At 37.4% G+C, this 21,189-nt stretch overlaps 1 protein-coding gene across 1 annotated transcript; it reads right to left on the reverse strand.

Annotated features, from left to right (window-relative positions):
* Nucleotides 1-211: 211 nt before the first annotated feature.
* LOC111877633 (putative lipid-binding protein AIR1) lies at nucleotides 212-586 on the reverse strand. The gene has a single exon (XM_023874148.2). It carries the CDS (start codon nucleotides 584-586, stop codon nucleotides 212-214), a length of 375 nt encoding a protein of 124 aa, XP_023729916.1.
* Between the last annotated feature and the right edge of the window lie 20,603 nt (nucleotides 587-21,189).

A 21,189-nucleotide genomic window follows, 5' to 3' on the forward strand; every position in this document is an offset into this window, starting at 1 on the left:
GATTGTGTTAAACAAGTTCCATCCATTGTTTGTCAAAGAAAGATTCAAATGAATTCAACATAAAGAAACACTGAAATTTAGATTTTAATTCCCAAGAACTAACAATTTATATCATCATTACAAGGAAATTAAGATGGTTTATTCGAATTAAGACACAACAGTAAGCTCGCAATCCAATACAAACACCCAAGTTACTTATGTGGTTGATGATTTAAGCACATTGAAAGTCCGTCGGGACTTTCTTGCTACAAATATTAAGAAGCAAAGTAAGAGAGAATGGTACATTCAGATTGATCCCCAAAACATTGGCTTTGATTGCGGTGCAAAAGCAAGTAGCAGCCTCAAGATCAACAAGGCCTTCTATGAGGCTACAACATGGTCTATTCGGTGGGTTCCCAACATCAAGACCAAGTAAACGCCCAAGCACATTAGCACACACACCTAGTTTTAGGGAGTCTATTGGACAAGTTGCATCAGATGGCTTTAGGTTAGGGCTGGGGTAGGTGATGTAACCACTCCCTAGAGCAAAGAAGAGAACGTTGAGTGCTAGAAAGAGTGCTAGGGGGGTATTGGTCTTTGAAGGCATCTTCTTGTATATGTTTTTATTATTATATTTAAGTGGGCTTTTGAAAAGGATGAAATTAGAGTTAGGGCTTGTGGGGTTTATATAGGGCAAAAGGGCTACTTAATGCTTTACATCTATGTTTATGAAATTAATGTATGTGCATCATAGGCGAAACGCTATTATGGAATTGTAATATGTGTGTTAAAAGTTTGTGTTTTTACACTCTAATTTACTCACCGATTGATCATTTTTTAATTGAAACATCATAAGTTATTAACGATATGTAGTTTTTTCTATAACAAATCTGTAAATTTGTGAGATGAGTTTATTTGGCATCAAACTTTTAAAAGCTTTTATCTTTTAGTTTTAATATAAAAATCGAATTAAAAAAATGGCAACTATGTTTTTTATCTAAACAAAACTCTTTTAATATAAAAGCTATTTTAAGCAATTTTTAGTCTTTCAGCCTATAGAAGATTTTACCTTATGTAATTTTAAACTTTTACATAGATTTTTTTTATTATGATTACTAATTACTAATTGTGATGTCTGAAAAGCTTACTAGAATTCTCGTTTGTTAATAATGATTATTTGGACATTTGATTAACTATTATTCACCCTAGTAAATCACGCGCTAATATTTAATTGTAACTTTTATTAAACTAAAATATATCTAAGGATAAATTTATGCATGCTAAGATGTTATGATTGCAAAATAGTCTTAGTAATGTAAACACGACGATAAAGAATTACGGGTCCCTTTGAGCACTTTAGCTCAAGGCTGGTCTTTAATGTTGGAGAGTTTGTAATTAAAGATTGTTGTAGATAAAATCAGATTTGGATAGTTTACAAATCGTATAGTATATTTTTCCTTGAAAACTATTTGTTAATACCGGTTTTTGGAAGTTAATACCGGTTATCATGAAGATTTAACCGTTTTTCAGAATTTTTGCAGAGTCAAGTCCGCAGATTCGGGGACTGTAAGGCGCATTTATAAGTCTTATACAAATGTGCACTCCGTGCCCGTGTGGCTTTTATTAGACTATAGCTTTGTTCCTATTTTTTTTAACTAGTATAACTTTCACATTTAAATGAGATGTGATCTTAAATCACCATTAATAATAATTTGAGATGTGAGGAGACAACTCACAGGCAAATTTTGGAAAGATGTGAACTAGGAACAATGGAACATGCAATGGCCATGTTCCATATTTGGTATGCTTTCTGTTTATCAATACATCATGAAACTAGTTCACATAGCATAGATTCGAATTGATACATATGTATATATTAATTAAAATTTAGAAAATTATGCAATAATAATTTACCGTGAAAAAGACTTTTGCTGGATACTTTTTCATTTGACTTCATTTTATGATAAGCAATTGAGTTTACGTGCCAAACAGGTCAACCGGTTTCTTTATTAAATATTGTATCATGTAAAAAGAACCCACTCATTGTAGATGTTTTACGTAAGACTGAGAAATAGCAAATAACAAGGCGATCCATCTGTTTGTACATGAAAACAGGTGGTGATTTTGTTGTGATTGATTCTATGCAAATAAATATTCACAATTTATTGTAAGTTTAAGAGCCAAAAAAAATTAACAAACTTTTGGGTTGTTTGCTCATTTGGAAATTTGATTTTTATAAGATTGTATTTATACTTGACATTGTAAGAATTGCAACCTAGGCAATATGAAAGGAGACTTAGGCTTGGTCGAGTCACAAGTGCCGATAGATGACACACGATTTGGCCAAATTTTGCTTTTTGTATTCCCTCGTATGTGAAGAATGCTGAAGATAGTGACATCTGTGATTCTGTGGAATACATATACATTCTATAGACATTGATATTATAAAATAACACTCTTTGTAATCTAATACATATGAGAATACACAAGATTATATATTTGTGGTTAAGCCATAATTTCGATGTTCACCCCCAATGGCATAGCTAGCAAGGCATAAGGTAGTCCTAGGACCTACCTTATTATTATTATTATTATTATTATTAACATGTACAAATAATAAAAAAAGGAATCATCTTATTTTTAGAAAAGACAAAACTACAAATTTTGGCCTTGTGGTTTACAAAAATCTTTAGATAGGGTCCAAAAAGTTTTTAACTTGCATAGTATGTCTAAAATCAAGGTTTTTATGGGTTTTTGGTCCCTGAGACACTTGAAAAGTCGATTTTACCCTTTTCATTTCTTTTTTCTATTTTCTTTATTTATTTTGGTGTTTAAATAATTAAAAAAACTAAAATCTCTTTCTTTCAATTACAACATGTACCCACCACCCACCTACAATACATTCTCTCTCTTTTACAACATGTACCCACCTCCCACCTACTATACATTCTCATTGGTTGCGGTGAGGGTTGAGGAGTTGGAGGCTTGTTTTGATCCGCAACTTGTGGAGTTTGCTGAGTCGATTGGGTTGGGGAAGGATCTTGTTGATTGAACGGACTGTGATCACTTCCCCCATTTTGAGGAATCAACCACAGGTTGATCCTCAAACCAGTGCTTTAGTCCGTCGATTTTGGCAAAAGATTTGGTAAACTGATTTTTGATCAACTCAGAGACTTGTAAATTGTTGGGAATCTCAGTGTTAAACAGTAATTGGTGGATTTCTTTGGTGAGTTTGAGAATTTTGTTGACATGAGGATGAGCAGAGATAGAGCGTCATAGGTTGTTAATGGTGGATTGGAGGACCGCAATAGCTAACTCATAAGCATTATGAGTTTCTTCTACCAGCTTCTTAGAGTGAACAACTTGGTTTTCAAGGGTGGTCTTGACATCTTCTTTGAGTGTTGTTACCTTTTTGATGAGGTTTTTAGCAGTGGATAGGAACTATTTGTGATCTGTAGTGCGACTCTTATCCAGGGATCTAATACTCATTTCCACTTTCAATGCTATTCTTTCCGCAGCCAATCGTTCCCTGGTTTCCAATCGTTCCACTCTTTCAGCTAGAGATTGCGGTTCAGCTTCATTAGATTGTTGCGGTTGGTGGATGGTGACTGCAACCAAAATTTAGTCGAATTTGAATTGTAATGAAAGAAATTCCTTGCGGGTGATAGCCAGTTTCTTCTTCTTCTTTTCCTTTGGCTTTGAAGTGGAGTGTTGAGATCCACTTGACTCGTCGTCATCGAAAAACCATCAAAAATTCACCAGAATGAGGAGGTTGCTGAACATCTTCAAGCTCTATATCATCCAAACCAAACATAGGTCTGGAGTTGATCTCTATTGCGGAACCATCAACATTAGAGTCATGTGTTTCAAGAGTTGGAGGGGGATTTGATGGACTAACACCACCGATTTGAACATGAGCATGTTGCACTGTAGCTTCGATTTTTGACACCCGATATTGAATTCTCAAGATATATAGATTGTCTTCGTATTGATGAACATATCAGCCCAGTACTTAGCTACGGTTTGAAGATCTTTTCCCTATTTCTGAAGTTGTTGAGTTTACTGAGCCTTGTGTGACTAAAATCCCTGCAAAAAGCTTCATATTTTCTGATTTCGGATTCAGTACTAGGTTAACATTGAGTCCAGGAATCGTCATAACAGTATCCGTCAAATCCTTGAGTTCGCACCGAGGTGTCCTCCCGGGTTCGTAGATCCTGGCACAGTGGTGCTCACCATGCCTAAACCACTTGTATGTAATGGTGGAGGAGTAGGATTTCCCAAGCTTCCTTAGTCTCCTTGACCTGTAGTCAAGTTTGGCCTCGACTCGGTTTTGGCAAGGGTGGAAGAATTGCCATGTAGTGGGTCAGGTATTTGCAATGTTTGTGTTACAGAAAGAAGGATGGAGCGCAACTCCTCAGTCTCAAAAACGTGTAAGTGTGCTGCCCTCGAGACCTTAGGGCGTGATGTACCAATGGCATCCTCTTGGTGTCCAACTGGGGTTGTGTCTCCATGTTTAGATGAGACAGATGTATTTGATGTATCTGAGTAGCCAGATACGGTAAAAGCGAATAAGCTTGCGGGGGCTCCAAGGACTACCAGAGTCTTTCGAGAGACTGTGATATGAGTCCGGTCACACATTTGGCTATAATTGTGGGTATACTTTAGCTTTTTCCGTCTGAAAAGATCATCGGATTCATGACTAGAGTGTTCGTCGGCATTGACTGGTGTGACATGAGTTTCAGAGGGAGAGGGAGGAGCTTCATCTGAAGATTCAATAGTTCTAGACTCGCATTTCTTTGAGGACATAGCTCCCTTTTGGAAAATGTTATAGTGAGATTTCTTGGAGGATACAAGTTTCTTGAGGCGTTTGAGTTTTGGTTGACTAGATTGTTCTTCAGCACGAGGGACTCAAGTTAATATAGGAACTGCGGTACTGGAAGGATCTTTGGTTTTGGTACGGAATAGGATAGCCTGACTAGGATGAGGTGGAGAAGAATGGTATGGGTCAATACCATCTGTAACCTCAATGTGGTCTTTGACTTCGAGAGCATCGAGTCCAATAGACTCCAGAATGTGTCTAGGTAATCTCCTAAGGGGTCCAAAAATAGATTGATATTTGGAAAGGGTGTACCTTTTTAATTTGAGGGTGATAAAGAGTGTGGAATCATCACCCATGTCTAGCTTCGCCTCCTTGTGAAGATCCGAAATGCAGAGAGACCAAAACGAGCAAAAGTAAGCTCAGTAGCATCTTGTCGAGGAGTCTTCTTTGGAATGTACTATAGGAAGTCATACCACAAGATTTGACCAAAATAGATTGTGTTGCCTATGAAAATGCTCCATACAATATCGAGAAGCTTGATCCCCATGTTTTCCATGCCACCTGTTCTGTCGGACAAACTTTTGATGACAAAGTGACAGATGAACGGCCACACCGTTGGTAATTGATTTTTCTTAAATTCTCTAATACCTTTCAGTTTATTTTGGTACCCCATTTGGTACAGAGTGGTGATGATGTCGGATATGCTCGGTGAGAAGAATTTGGTGTTGGAAGGAGCCCTAAGATTGATGGCTTCCGGGAACTTGGTCTTGGTGAGCATGACCAGGGAATCGTCGATCAAGTGCAGGTGCACTTCCTGAAGTTTATGAAATGGACGATAGATTGAAAAATCACACTTGAATAGAGTGGGGAGAGGGACGACATCAGTAAAAGAGTCAAATGCTCCAAACAATGGATGGGATGGGAGAAATTGGATCATCAAACGGATTGCTTCATTGTAGTGAGGTTGATCTTCAAACACAGCCCTAAAATTGCTTGAAGCAATGGCTGGGGACTGAGCCTTGATTGTTGTGTCGGAACCAGTTGGTTTCACAGGCCCTGAGGCCTTTGATTGCTTCTTGGAAATGCCAGATTTCACCATTTTTGAAAATATTAGGAACTTGCAGAAAAAACTGGGAGTAAGAAGATGAAGAAGGGAAAATCATCGTAAGGGTTTAGAAAGCGTAAAGCTTTCTTGGGAAGAAGAAGGGGGTTTTATATCTCCAGATTTGAAAAATTAATATTGTTAATTTAATTAAAGCTGGTAAAGGAAAAAACCTTTGGGTTTTTTACTTTATCAGTAAAAATTAAATCAAAAATAAAAATATTTTGCCAAGAAAATAGGAGCATTTAATGAAATGTCAGACCCATTATCACACATTTAGAAATCGTGTGGTGAGGGTTATTATCTTTTGTGAAAAAGGTAGGAAGTTGAAATAGATTGGACATTTAACGACCGGGTGATAAGACTTGTTAAGGAAAAATATTTTCATTAAAGATTGTGTTTTATGGAAAAACACATTATTTGTTTCTTAGCCCAAAATAGGCCTAACCAAAAGAGATGATTTGAAAAGAGTTTGAAACATTGTATGCTATAGAATGAATGTTTAAAAGAATTTTTTTATTAAAGAGCATTAAGTAGCTCACAAATTTCTTCTAGTCTTTATGAAGTAAATCCCGGATCATTTAATGTAGCTGCGGTGGAATGATGATGACTGCGGTTGAGATATTATATGGCTACGATAGCATGAGCTGAGGAAACACTGATCAAACAGTTAGAAATAAAAAGAGTTACAGACCCGAAAAATATATAGATCAAATGTGATTGCGATATACAAGATATACCACATGGACATATGATGAATATATTGTTCTAGAACCGCAGTGAAGAAGATGCTTCAAGAATTTTGTTTTGAAAAGAATAGAAACAAGTTCTTCACATATCAATGATTGCGGTGGCTATCAATTCAAAAAGAATTACGGGTCAGGATTCATCATTCCTAACATTTCTAGAAATCTATTCAATTTAGTGGTATCAAGTGCTTTTGTGAAAACATCAGCTATTTCTTTATGAGTGGGAACAAAAATCAGTTCGATGTTACCTTTAAGTATGTGGTCTTTGATGAAGTGGTACCAAAATTCAATGTGCTTCGTCTTTGAGTGTTGAATAGGATTGTGAGAAATTACAATGGCACTCTCTGAGTCACAATAAATTGGTACCCGCAGCATTATGTACATGTAGTCCATCAATTGAGTCTTCATCCAAAGAACTTGAGAACAGCAATTGGCTGCAGCCAAATATTCTACCTCTGCGGTAGACAACGAGACACAATTTTTCTTTCTTAAAGACCAGCTGACTAATCTTCCTCCCAGAAATTGGTACCCACCGGAAGTACTCTTTCAATCTAATCTACAACCGGCATGATCTGTATCGGTGAATGCTGAAGTCATTTCCTGCTAGGTACGAGAGGCCTAGATCGTTGCTTCCCTTAAGGTATCTGAAGATTTGTTTGACTGCGGTCTGATGTGATACTTTAGGGTCGGCTTGGTATCGAGCACATAAGCTTGTGGAGAAGACAATCTCCGGCCTACTTGCGGTTAGGTACACCAATGACCTAATCATTCCTTGATAAGTTTTCTGATCAACTGACTCTCCGGTAGGATTAGCAGAGATCTTGTATCCAAAGGCCATTGGAACTTTGACCGAGGAGCAATTGTCCATTGAGTATTTCTTCAATAGCTCCGAGGTGTATTTTTCCTGATGGATGAAAATCCCTTGATGGACTTGTTTTACTTGAAGACCTAGAAAGAAATTGATCTCTTTATTCATGCTCATTTGAAATTTGCTTGTCATGATCTTTGAGAAGTCATCCACCATATTCTAGTATGTTGAACCAAATATGATATCATCCACATATATTTGGACGAGCATTAAGTGATTACCATTTGCCCTTCTAAATAACGTGGGATCAACCACACCTCTTTTGTATCCAGAAATGACAAGAAACTCTGAAAGAGTTTCATACCATGCCTTAGAGCTTGTTTGAGACCGTAGAAGTATCTTGGACTGTAGGAGCATGAACTGCAGTTGTGAGTGGAGGTTCCCCCGGAACTACCGATGGGAGTTCACCCTGGATTGAATATGGTTCCCCCTGGAAAGATGAACGAGTGATAACCCTTGAATCTGATCTTGTGTCAATGTTCTTAATTTCTTCATCCTTAGAGTCTGAATGGAAATTTGGTTGGATTGGGACTCTGTGAAAAGGCACCAGAGCTGCATCTTCTAGTACTGGAACCTTGATAGTTGTTGTTTGAATCGAGGTCGAATGTTCTCCCACAACCGGCGAGGCGGAAGTGTTGAGTGACAAATCATCAGAAAGAGATGGACCAAATACTTCAGTATGTTGTTGTTGAGCTACCAGAGACACAAGGATTTTAGAAAGATGTTTCGTTTCTACGGGATCAAATAGATCATCATAATTAACTTCAACTATGTTTAAGGGACCCGAAGATGCAGGGATATCACTTTCTAGGATGAATTTGGTTTCAGGTGAAGGAGCAGTGTTGCAGACATAATAGTCATCAAATTTAACATCGAAGCTTTCGACTATCAGTCTTGTTCGTCTGATGAGAACCCGGTAGGCCACTTTCTTGGTAGAGTAGCCAAGAAAAATGCCTTCATCTGATTTGGATGCAAATTTGTTAAGATGATCCTTGTTGTTGATCACAAAACATCTACAACCAAAAATGTAAAAGAATCTAACATTTGGTTTGCGGTTATTCAGGCCTTTATACGGAGTTTTGTTTAGACACTTGCAAATGATGCTTCGATTTTGAACAAAGCATGTAGTTGCCACTTCTTCGGCCCAGAAGTATAAAGGAAGGTTGGCAAAATTTAACATCGATCTAGCTGCTTCAACAAATGTAATATTTCTTCTCTCTACAACTCCATTTTGCTACAGTGTGTAGGGACCAGAAAAATTACGACTGATGCCCTTGGAAACCAAGAAACTATACACGAGTTAATTAGTGAATTCGGTTCCATTGTCACTTCTTATTCTTCGTACTGGTAGCTTGATTTGTAGTTTTATTTCTTTGATGAAATTAATCAAGACATGCGGTGTATCTTATTTGAGTCTCAAGAAGAAGACCCAAGTGAAACGAGTGTAGTCATCAACTATAACCAGTATGTATTTCTTATGATGAAGACTGGCTATGGTAGATGGACTACAGGGATCAATATGAAGTAACTCCAACGGCTCAGTAATTAAAGAGTCGATAACTAGTGGATGGCTTCCCTTTGTTTTCTTACCACATTACAAGCCGGAAAAAGAGTATCATTGTTGTATTTGAGAATTAGAAGACCAGGGACAAGTTCTTCGGTGACCAAATTGTTGATATAATTGAAGTTGAGATGAGCTAGCTTGCGGTGCCACAACCAACTAAATTCGGATACAGTTTTAAATAGAAAACATAATTGTGGTTTCCCAATGATCAATGAGACATCCAAAGGATACATTGTACCTTCAGATTTAGACTTAGTCAAGCAGGTGCTTCTATGACTCGTCAAAATGTGGCAATACTTACTATCAAACTCAACTATGTGACCAGCTTTTCACAATTGACCCACATTGATCAAATTATGCTTGAGACCATCAACATAAGCAACCTTTTGAATTGAGCAGTTGACCGTAGTCAGAACCCTATAACCTTGGATGATTCCATTTGCATTTTTACCGAATGTGACATGTCCACCATTACATATAGGCCTGAAATCGTGAAGGTACTCTAACCTTCCAGTCATGTGCAAGGAGCAGGCATTACCAATTATCCACTCCTCTTCTTGGTCCTCCTTGCACATTGCCTACTATATTAATGGGTTAGTTTGGGCACCCAAACGAATTTGGAGCCTGGGGACAAATGAGAATCTTTCTAACTAGATGCATGCACAAGCTTCTTGTCAGGGTTTAAACTTAGTCCTGGGTGTTTGGTAACATTTAGGATACAACGAGGTTGGATTGGACAGGAGGTTTTCAAAAGATAAAGTCCACAAGAAAGAGGATTTATCTAGACACCGGATTTACTCAAAGGTCTAGAGGGTGTGTTGTGGGTCTTTTGTCTGGTCCATGAATGACTTTTGGCTGCAGAAACCTTGGGACCTGAAAAAGTGTTTACACGTTAATTTCTCCAAGGTTTTGACTTAAGGAGTGAATGAGATGACTTTGCAGATTTAGGATTTGGCAAAATACCTTTCAATTTTGGATCTTTAAAGGAATAATTTTGAAAAATATACTTTTGAAAAGATGTGACTTTCTTTTGGAACTTACCAGGAGAGTTTGAAAAAGGTTTTTGTTACAGTACATTCCTTTTTGTTGAATTCTTTGATTGTAGTGATTTTCGAAAGATTTTTGTCATTGATGAGTTTTTCTAAATTCTTTTGTTATGACACTTTGGGATGTTTGAATTTTTTTTGTTTTTATCATCCCGCCTTTTGTTTCGAGACTTGAGATGTTCCTTGAAAGCCAGCTTTGCAAGAGTTTTTGGAGAACCGCAGTTAGAAATGTTCAATTGCGGTTTCCTGAAAGTTTTTGACTGTTTTGAAAAATGAGGATTGGAATCATCTAAACTAGAGAGTTCAAGGTATTACGAACATTGACCATACTTAAAATATTTAATTGGTAATTCATGATGAATGGACTGAATGGTCACTGTGTTGTTGACTATGGTCTACGGTAAGGATGACTGGACTATCGTAGAGTAAGTCACAGATGAATTTCTGTTGGGAATCTTTAAGGAAAGTAAAGATGGACAATTATCAGCTAAGTCTGGTCCTTCCAAAACAATTTCTCCATCTACATCAGAGGATGACTAAGAGTTGGGACAATTTTGTGTCAGTGACTGGTATTGGATCTGAGGATTCGGGGAGAATCTCCTTAATAACACAATTGTTACACAATTCATGAAGTCTATCGAAGTGACATCTTATGTCTTCGAGGAATGTTTTGTTATTAATAAGGAAATGAAACTATCGATCCAGAGGGACATATGGACGGTCCTTGTAAAATCGAGGTGATGAGTCCTTTGTAGTTGAAAACCCATTGGACCAACCCCAATGGTATGTGTTATCTACAATCCCATTACTCACAAGATTTTCAATAGTCTCACTTTCATTAAACAACTTTTCAATTAAAAGATTTAAGCTTACATTTTCCTTTTGGGCTAAATCCCTTTGATTCATCGATATTCTTAACTGAGTTTCACACAACATTCTGTCATCTTTTTCTAACACTAAGTTTTTCTCTAACATGGCATCTTTAAGTCTCTTATCTTCTAGTCGTCCTCTCACATGAAACATTTCTTGGGACACTATGTTCTTCTCCTTGTTATAGTCTGAAAGGACGGCAGCATAAGTGTCATTAAGTTTGTCCAAGAAAGGTTGACAATCATGCATGCTGTAACTATTAGATTGGATCATGAGTTTTACCTGTTCAATAATGCTAAGAGTTCCATATTTCGCCTTGAAGCAATAGTTTTTCTCAAGCTTTGTTGATCCATCTTCATCAGCAGTTGCTACCATACAAATTTTTCCTTTGCCCTTGATATTGTTAAGATTTTCATCTTCATCTCCGGTTTACCATACTTGATGATCCCTCTTTACTTGGGCGACGTATTCCCTTGCTTTTTCTTTTTCTTCCATCTCGAGCCATTCTATGATAAAATGTTTTATCTTTCACCACATTTGCTTTGTAGTCTTTAGCAAAGTGGTTTTCTTTGTTGCATTTGTAACAGATAACAACATCATTTTTGTCTTTAGTTGAGGTACCGGAGTCAGTTGCCTTAATGGACTGTGGTGTCTCTTGAGTTGATGAGTGTTTTGTGGTTGCGAGGATTGGCGAGGGTTTCTGTGATATCAAGAATGATTATTCTAAGTATTGAGGTTACGGTTGAAGGATGGTTTGGTAAATTGCTGATTTTTACAAAACAAGGTTGGTGGTAGCCTGTTGAATTGTTGGCTAACCAGGGCAATGGCCTGTTGAAATTCTTCTTCATCATCATATTATGTATCAGCTTCATATGATTGCGGTGGGTTGTCATATGTAAGAGAATAAGATTCATATGTTTGAGTGGTTTTGCCTTGTGGGGTTTGAGTTATGACGGCAAAGGGACCTCCGAAGTCTGCACAATCTTTTAGCACATTGATTCTTGTGCCTGAAGTTCACCATATAACTTGAAGAGAGATAGTATGTGAATTTTCCTATCTCCTTGGACTATCATCTTTGTCGTAGTCCTGTGCTTACCCAGGCCATTGAGAAAATGAAGGTTTTTTTCGTGATTGCTTCGGACGATACCAACATTTGACAACTTTGTGACAATTAGATTGAATCTTTTGAATGAATCCTCAAGACTTTCACCTGGATGAGCTTTGAAGTTGTTAAACTCATTGAGGGAAATGGTAAGTTTCTTGTCTTGAGCTTGCTCAGAACCTTCATACAAATTTTTGAGAACATCCCAGATTTCTTTGGCTGATTTGCAGATGATGGTGATGTAAAAGTTGTATGGGGCAACTCCACATGAGATTTCATAGAAAGCTACAACATCACTTTCCATCTTATCAAGATCATCTTTAGTGGGATGATTCATTACAACTTGACCTCCATCTAGTCTAACTTGAGCACCATCAGCTTGGACAGGAGTGAGAATAGGAAGCTTGGATAGGAGTGAGAATAGGAACATGAGGTCCTTCTTCTACAGATCTCCATACATTTCTACCAAGTCTTTTCAGATACCTCTCCATTCTTTGAGACCAATGGTGATATTCGCTTGCAACGAGTATTGGGGCTCGATTAGAACCACCAACACTATTGGAGACGTTAAGGGATAAAGCTTGTGCCATTTCCTTTGTTTTTATGATTTTTTTTAATGATCTTCAGTGGTATAGAGGCTTTTTCACAATCAGAGTTTCGTTTAAAAAGTAACCACTTTGGCTCTGATACCAATTATTGAGAAAAGAACTTTGGGAAACACTTGAACAAACGTTAGTACAAGATTATAATTGCGGAATAAGTTAATCTCAAAGGATCATGAAAGCTCAACAAAAATAAGTTAGATTTGTTAGATTGTTAGACTTGTTAAGGGCATTTTGGGTAACTTGAGTAGCATTTTGAGTTTAGGTCATTGATTATTGTATCAATGACCGGTAGAGTCAATAGTTGGACAAGTGATCTGTTCAACTACATTTAGACTGTGAGGTGAGTTTTCCTCACTATACTTGTGGGTCGAAGGCACCAATGTTGTCCCACTAGGTTATGTATCCTAGTATATAGGATGTTACTATGTTATGGTGATATGTAGATATGTATGATTATCTATGATGTTATATGATTTATCCATTGTGTATGTTGACATAGTGTGGTATGGGTTAAGGATTTACTGCTATGTATGTAAGCCAACAGACCGGGGCATTCCTGACCGATGACTGATTGTGCCAAGGCAATCTATTCTGATGATCTTGGGTCAGGGGTAATCCAGTCTGGTAATTGTGGACCTAACATGTATGTTTATATATGTTTTGTTGTGTGGGGTATTTTAGGGTATCTCACTTAGATTTGGCTTATAGTATAAGTGTTATGTTTCAAGCACTTCATAGGATCGGGGCAAGACGAAGGCGTGATCATACACATCCTTCAATGATATGTTTTGGAGATTTTAAGATACTCTGATTTTGGGATATTTGTATTTAGATATTGGTTTTTATGAATTTGGTTTTGATTGAAACAGTGATTTTTACTTGAATTGTTAAATGAAAATTTTATCATGATTTTTGGCATGTTACTAGTTGTAATCAGTGCCCTGGTTTAAGCGAATTGGATGATCATTATGTTGGATTAGGTGTCTAAGTCCATAACTATAATTGGTATAAACTTGAATTGATAATAGCAATGTCCTTTTAGGTTACCTTTAAACCTGGCAATGGAATAGGATGACTGTTAGAGAAAGACAAATGATTTATTAATTTATTACTTGGTTGATAAATTAATTTGAAATCAAAATAAATGATTTATTTAATGTATTATGTGAATAATATATTAATTAGTAACCATATAGTTTAATTAATATTTAATCAAAAATTAACTTGGAGTTAATTTAGGGATTAAAAGAATTAATTGAAACTGTAGGGACTAAAGTTGACAATGTTCAATCGTTGAGCATTGAGCATTCTAGAACCTCCCTTAGAGGGGGGAACGAAATCTAGATGCTCCTAGGGTTTCCTTGGGCTCTAAGGGTGCCTTGGAAGCCTTAGGAAGGAAGTTAAAGGATTAGGGTTATCTAAGATACACCTACTTTATCCTAAACCTTCCTTATCACCTATATAAACCCCTATAGGGTTGGATTTCGTCCCATGCACTCCAAGAAAGGATTAGAGCCAAATTTTCCACTTCCCTTCTCTCTCTGTCTCTCTCTCTCTCTCTCTCTCTCTCTCCATAGTAATCCTTGGTTGTTAGGTTTGTTTGTGAGCCATTAGAGGCGCGACACTTGTGGCGCTTGCTACCAAAGGTCTTTCAAGTAAGGTTTTTAGATTGTTATTACTATGTAACAATCAAGGTATGTATTTTAATCCCTATTGTGTGAATTTGATTATAATACATAGAACCTAGAGTTTATTCTTTTATGTTCAAGTTGCATGTTCAATTAGAGAAAACTTAAATCCAATTAAATTAGGGTTGCATGCACACATAGGATTGTATGTTTTTCTCAAAACCAATAAGTGGTATCAGAACCTAGGAGTTGTTTTCTATTGTATTTGATGCAATTGGTTGAACTTGACAGAATTGGAGTTTATGGCTGTAACACCCGGATTCCCAGGTATTATTTTTATTCCTTTAATTCTTGATTGATGTGAGGAGACTCGGCGAGTTGGAGTCTAAACTCGCCGAGTAGGATCGCGGTTTTGCACGCGGGTTCACGTCTGGACTCGGCGAGCCCACGCTAGTTAATGAAACCCTAATTTCCAGGGTTTGAGACCTATTTAAAGGGGCTTATGGCCGTCATTTGCGGCCACCAACCCCAGAGAGAAACCCTAAAGAGATTTTGAGCGTTTTGGGAGAGAGAGGAGGCCATTGTTAACCTTTGAAGCTTTGTTTGGCAAGGCAAAGGAGTTTCTAGCCAAGAGGAAGCAAAGGAGGTGGGCATCCTTCAAATTTGGAGCTCAGAGCATCATTTTGGAGGTATATTTTGGCTCCCTTTTCTGTTATTATGATGAACATGGGGGTTTAGGGTTTCTTGACCCCTTTGTTGGTTAGATTTGATGTCCATTTCGTCCCTATTTGTGATGAGGCTTGAAATGGGATCCATAGAGGTCCAGAGAAGCTTTATGAGGATTCATGGGAGTTTTGACCAAGGGTTATGAGATATGGGGCTAAAACATCATATAGGAGCAAATAGTTGTTGTTTGAGCACCAAGGTTTGGACTTTACGCGATTATCATGCTTGGGGAGGCCAGATCTATGATTGTATGGAACAGATCTGACCTCAGAACTGAGTTTGAGTTTATGCATGGCATGAACTCGCCGAGTCTGAAGAACAGACTCGGCGAGTAGCATGAAGTTTGCCCGTAACCACTCAGCGAGTGGTCTTGTCGAGTTGAGGGGTCGACTCGGTGAGTCAGGGAGAGTCAGGGGGACTGAGTCAAGCCGGAACTCGCCGAGTTGTTCTTGAGACTCGGCGAGTTGAGTCGTGGTGGCCCCGCGATTCATGCCAGGTGGAACTCGTCGAGTCAGAGAAGTACTCGGCGTGTCAAGAGAGGATCCAAGAGAGTCAGCGGACACGTATAGACTCGCCGAGTCGCCCTAGTGCACTCGCCGAGTCCGGTCAAAGTTGACCATTGACCTTGTTGACCTTTAGAGTTGAGTGCAGTTGTATTTATGAGTGTATTACTTTGTGTGATTAGGCGGAGGCTAGATCACATTTATTCCGAGACAGATATTTACCGAGACATCGAGGTGAGTCTTCTCACTATACTTACCTAGAGTGGTATATTGTGTAGACCAGAGGGTCTTATGTGTTATGTATGAGATTATGTGTTATGTGCTATGTGTATGTTGTATGTTGTTATAGACCGGACCGAAGGGTCCAACGATACAGACCGGGCCGGAGGGCCCAAGGAGCTATGACCGGACCAGAGGGTCCAACGAGCTACGGGACTGGAGGGTCCCGCTGAGACACATCGACCGGAGGGGCGTATTATAGCCTTGAGTGGCATATGTGTGGTATGTGGTATTTTGGGGAACTCACTAAACATTTATGCTTACAGTTGTTGTGTGATGTGTTTCAGGTACCAGTGATGAGCGCGGGAAGGCGCCGACATGATCCGTACACACTTGTGGAGTTTATGTTTTGATTCTGGGGAGATGTCTTGTGATAAATACATTTGAAACAATATGTTGATGTTATTTTGTGAAAAATGATGGTTTTGAAAATGAAAAAAATTTGTTTTGAAAATTTACGTTGTTACAATGGAAAATAAACCCTTGGCCTTGCAATTTTCGCAAATTAGGGTTTTATAACCCTAGTTTTTTGATTTAATGGTTAGGGTTTTATGTAACGCCCGTGTTTTTGGGCTTGCCATTTTTTAGTAATGTAATAGTCTAGGTTAACCTTTGTAACCCATTTTGAAATAATATAAATGTATTATTTGATTAGTATGTGTTTTGTGCTTAATTGTGTGTCTTAATTGAATTAACAATAAAAATAAGCGTCAAAATGAAATATTAGATAAAGCCGATATCTATGGATAATGTTGTAGTAGTTGAGACGAGGTTTCTGAAAATATAAAGAATGCTGAAATCCGAGTTATAACGAAGAAGTTATGACATGTCGAAGTTTCGTGACAAAACCGGTATGACACAGCGTGACATAAATAGTGAATTTACGAAGGAGTGATATTTAGCCTTAGTGATCAACACGAAAGACGTAGATAATGTTGAACCAAGAGTGTGCATAAAAAGAACGCCTAAATCTGACTTCGTATGAGGAACTTATGATTTTTCGAAGTTTCAGCTTAGCAGTAGACAGCCTAAAAGTTCGAATTGAGATCGAGCGAGTTTTAGCCGAAACCATCTAAACGAGAATCAAAGATGTCGTTGATAGTAGTGCATTGATGAAAAGACAGACGGAAACGGAAGTCAGATGAAGAAGTTATGATTTTATAACGAAGTTTTCCTGTCCCGGCCTACTAAAACTAAATAATAAAAAATAAATTCAAAACTTGCCAACAGAGTCTAAATGAAAGTTGTAGAGTATGGTCTGACTTACGTGTGGATATAAAGAACGTCGAAAACGGAGCTCGTATGCGAAAGTTACGCAATTTAGAAGTTCGACGAGTCAAATTACACTGAGCGTAATTTGAGTACGCCCAGCGTACTCGGATGAGTGCAACTTGCCTGACCAATACTCGAGTGCTACCAAATGACGCATGCAGTGACGTCAAAGTACGCCCAGCGTACTTGGAGTTACGCCCAATGTAATCCCAGACCCAACAGCCTATAAATAGAAACCGAGATCAGCCATATTTCTTTCTTACTCTCTAGTTTTTGCCTTGTTTTGCATGCCAATTATATCCCGAAGCCCTGGTATTATTCCCAAGCCCCGAAGCAAGTTCTGAAATCCCGAAGATCCCGAGAAGCATTATTTCCGATCTGAAGCTCTGCCCGCGAGGAGCTCGGTTTTTGTGAAGATCTTTCAGATCTACCGAATAATACTACTTCTACAAGTTGTTGTGTTGTCTGATCATCTTCTGATCAAGTGAGTGTGTGGTTACCTTCTTCTAACGCATAATTATGAAGTATTTTATACGAAATACGTGTTATGTGTATATTTTGTTGTTATATGTGTGAATGTATACTCACTTTCTTCTATCTCATAGATATGATTTATTATCTATGAAATACGTGTTATGTGTATATGTCTCATCTGTTGTTTGAAATATGTATTGAATGAGAATGCTATACGGGTTTTTAAACTATGTATAAAAATATATATTTTTATCTACTAATATGTTGGGTAGAACATGGGTAGATAGTTGATGTGTGATAAACAGATGAGAGGCCTCGATGTTGTTGTTGATCTAGTTATTTAGCAGAGTATGGATAACGACCACATACTCTTTCTAGACAGTCCTGTTGAACGCTAGCAGGCTCATAACCTGTAGGTGTTGTGAACGATGTGTTCATCGGTGTACTCTATCCCCTACATGGTTGCCTTTAGGACACTTATTGTTGCGGAAGCCCCTCTGCAGTAATGTCCGTCCCGATGAAAATCCTAGATTAGGTCCCTAGAGATAGATGTTGTTTTAGGGACGTAAAGTGAGGATAACTGGAATGGGTAATCGGGTTATTGTTGGTTGGTGAAATTAAATATAAATATTTATTGCGGGTTGAAAACCCAAATGCTCACCAGGCTCCCAAACCTGACCCACTCAGTTTATTTGTATTACAGGAAGTGGCGCAAGGGCATAAGACGGATGAATCATCAAGTTGTTTTGTTTACAAGTTTGTATATGTATATATTTGTTGAACGACTTGTAATGTTATCGTTTATGCTTTATGGTCTGTATCGGAACATGACATCCCGATTTTTTATTATGAAATGAAATTATATTTCTTTATGAAATATTTTGATAAAAAATCTATTTTATCATGTTTTGTTTTTGGGAACAAATTCCGCAACTCTTTTAAATCAAAAGAATTTACGCTCAAAATGTTTAAAAAGCATAAATGAAACCGGTCTTTTCTGGCCGAGATTTTGGGGGTGTCACATTTTAACCCTTTCGTTTGGCCTCAAATTTCGAAAATTAAGTGTTTCCCAACCCTTAAAATTTTCGAAAATAAGGCAAGGGATGAAACCCTTGCCTTCCTCCCCAAGTCAATTATTCTATTTTAATTTTTAAATTTAAATTAAATAGTTTAATTTTCGAAATTTAAAGTTAAAATTAAAACCCTAGTAGTTTTGAATAGTTTGAAAACACACCCTCATGGATTTTATTAATAAATTAATTAAGTGTTTAATTAAAAGAAAATTGATAAATCCATAGATAGGTTTAAATCTAATTAAATTAAAAGCTTGATTTATTAAAGGATTAAACCTTAGTATTTTAAAATTTTAAAATACACCCTATACTATATAAGATTAAAAGTTTAATTGTATATATATATAAGAAAAAGTCATTCTTAATGTTACTAGGCCTCATTCACGAAGCTGGTCTATAAGAGGTGTTTAAGGAAGCGGCCTGTAAAATGACCGTCATTAGGTATCGACTCTTACTCACTGCACTCTTGACTAGTGGAGGGTCGTTAGCCGAACGGGTAGGATAAGACACTAAATCCTCATTAAAAGTATAATGCATTATAAAGTAACTAAACCTATTATAATTCTCAATCTTAGTTACTTTAGGAAAATGTGAATTTGATGCAAACCCATGAAATTGCACATTGCACCTTATTGGTCATTAGTGGTGCGTGTGTGGTTAACCAACACACTAATATGGGACTAATGAAGGATGACAATGGGTTTCTCGTAAATTATAGTTGATCAATGGAGCGTGTGTATTTAACCGGTACATTGATTAGGTGATAATTGACATCGAGAGTACCAAGCCAATTAGCATGGTTATTCACACCTTATTTGTGATCCTCGGTATCCCAGTCACAAACTTGAAGGGAATAATCAAGATTAAACATGCCATTGAAAAGTTCAATGAATCTCAAAAGATCTAGGAGTTTCATTTAAAAACCTAATTCGTTTAAAATTTTGTTTTCATGCTGGAATTGGTAAATAGTCATTTACCTACCAACAGATAATTTACAGTTGGATTACGGCATCCCTCTTCCAAATTCTAAATTATTGTGTTGGGTCCTAGCCTTAATATTTCATGTGGGTGTTATATTAAGTATTAAATCAACTAACTTGAATTTCTCCCTTGTAGATGTCTAGTTCTGACAACTATGGTCTTCCTTATCCTTTTGGAAAAAGCTTTCCTCATGAAGATGATATTGCACTTGACGATCGAGGTGAAAGATCAATCCCTTCTTCGTGCTTTGGTGAAATTTCTCTTCCTTCGCCTCCTACAATAATTCTCCCTGAACCACATGTCCGTCGACTTGAAAAGTTCAAGGTCACTCAAGCCCTATTGGGAAGCAAACACCAAGATGGAAGGTTTGTTTGTGCACACGTCTTGGAAATGAAGTCACACGTTGATAGGCTAGGAATGTTGGGAGTCATTGTCTCATGGAAGTTAGTTGTTGAATTGGTTCTTCAATCACTTCCTAAGTCGTATAGTGAGTTCATAAAAAACTACTATATGACAGACCACGACGTGACCCTCATTGATCTTACATATTTGCTAATTGTTTTTGAATCAATAATGATTTGGTGCACTGGTAAAGCAATTTTGAATGGAAGATCTATCTCCCAAACTTCCATAGACATTGACAATGGTGACATTGGAAGTCCAGAAAAGTTTTCACTTCCCAATGGAAAGAGATCGGCCAAGGTCAAACCGTTTGACCGAATGGTAAAGAGAAAGGCCGAGTCTGAGATAGTCCCATGTACCATTCCAAAAGAGTATATTTGTTTCTATTGCTAAGAGAAGGGGCATTGGATGCGAAGCTGCCATATCCACCTAAAAGATCGCAAGGATAGTAAAGTCAAAATGTATAACTCTACTTTAGGTAAGTCCATTATCTAACTCTCTTAAGTTTCTATTTATAAATTCTTAATACATGATGTGATAAGATTGCATTTTGATGTTTTGCAGGATTGAAGAAAAGAAAGGAAGCTTAAAGGAAGAGTGAGTTGGGTCTGATCGCGAAGAGATGGATTTCGATCGCATGGTTCGGTGTTCAGAATTTTTGAGCTGCTACTTAGGAGTTATGATAGATTGCTTAGGAATATTTAGAACCATAGTTTTCATATGAATTTTCATTGTAAGGACAAGCTTTCCGCATTTTTATAAATAAAGAAAAAATTTTGATTTTGTTTTATTTTATCCTTGTAATGGCATTAGTGAAAATTGGTGTTTATATATTATTAGCAATGTTGGAAATAAATTTGATTCTTGGTTATATCGTTTGTGGTAGTGTCGTAATTTACCAAATAAGGAAGGATTCTCATCACCCAAGTTTCAATTGGACAGAAACTTGGAATCATGCGACTTGTATTGTGTGATGTATGAGAACCTTCATCTTTGGGAAATTAAGACTAATTCCTTTTTCACATATGTATGTGAGTCAAGCGAAAGACTGAAGGATCTAGTGTACATTGATGTGTACAAGTCACATCTACCACAAAGAGTATATTCATCATGATTTACTAATGGTTCAATAAATATGGTTATGCTT

This window comes from Lactuca sativa, chromosome 3 (assembly GCF_002870075.4).
Source record: "Lactuca sativa cultivar Salinas chromosome 3, Lsat_Salinas_v11, whole genome shotgun sequence".
Lineage (NCBI taxonomy): Eukaryota > Viridiplantae > Streptophyta > Magnoliopsida > Asterales > Asteraceae > Lactuca > Lactuca sativa.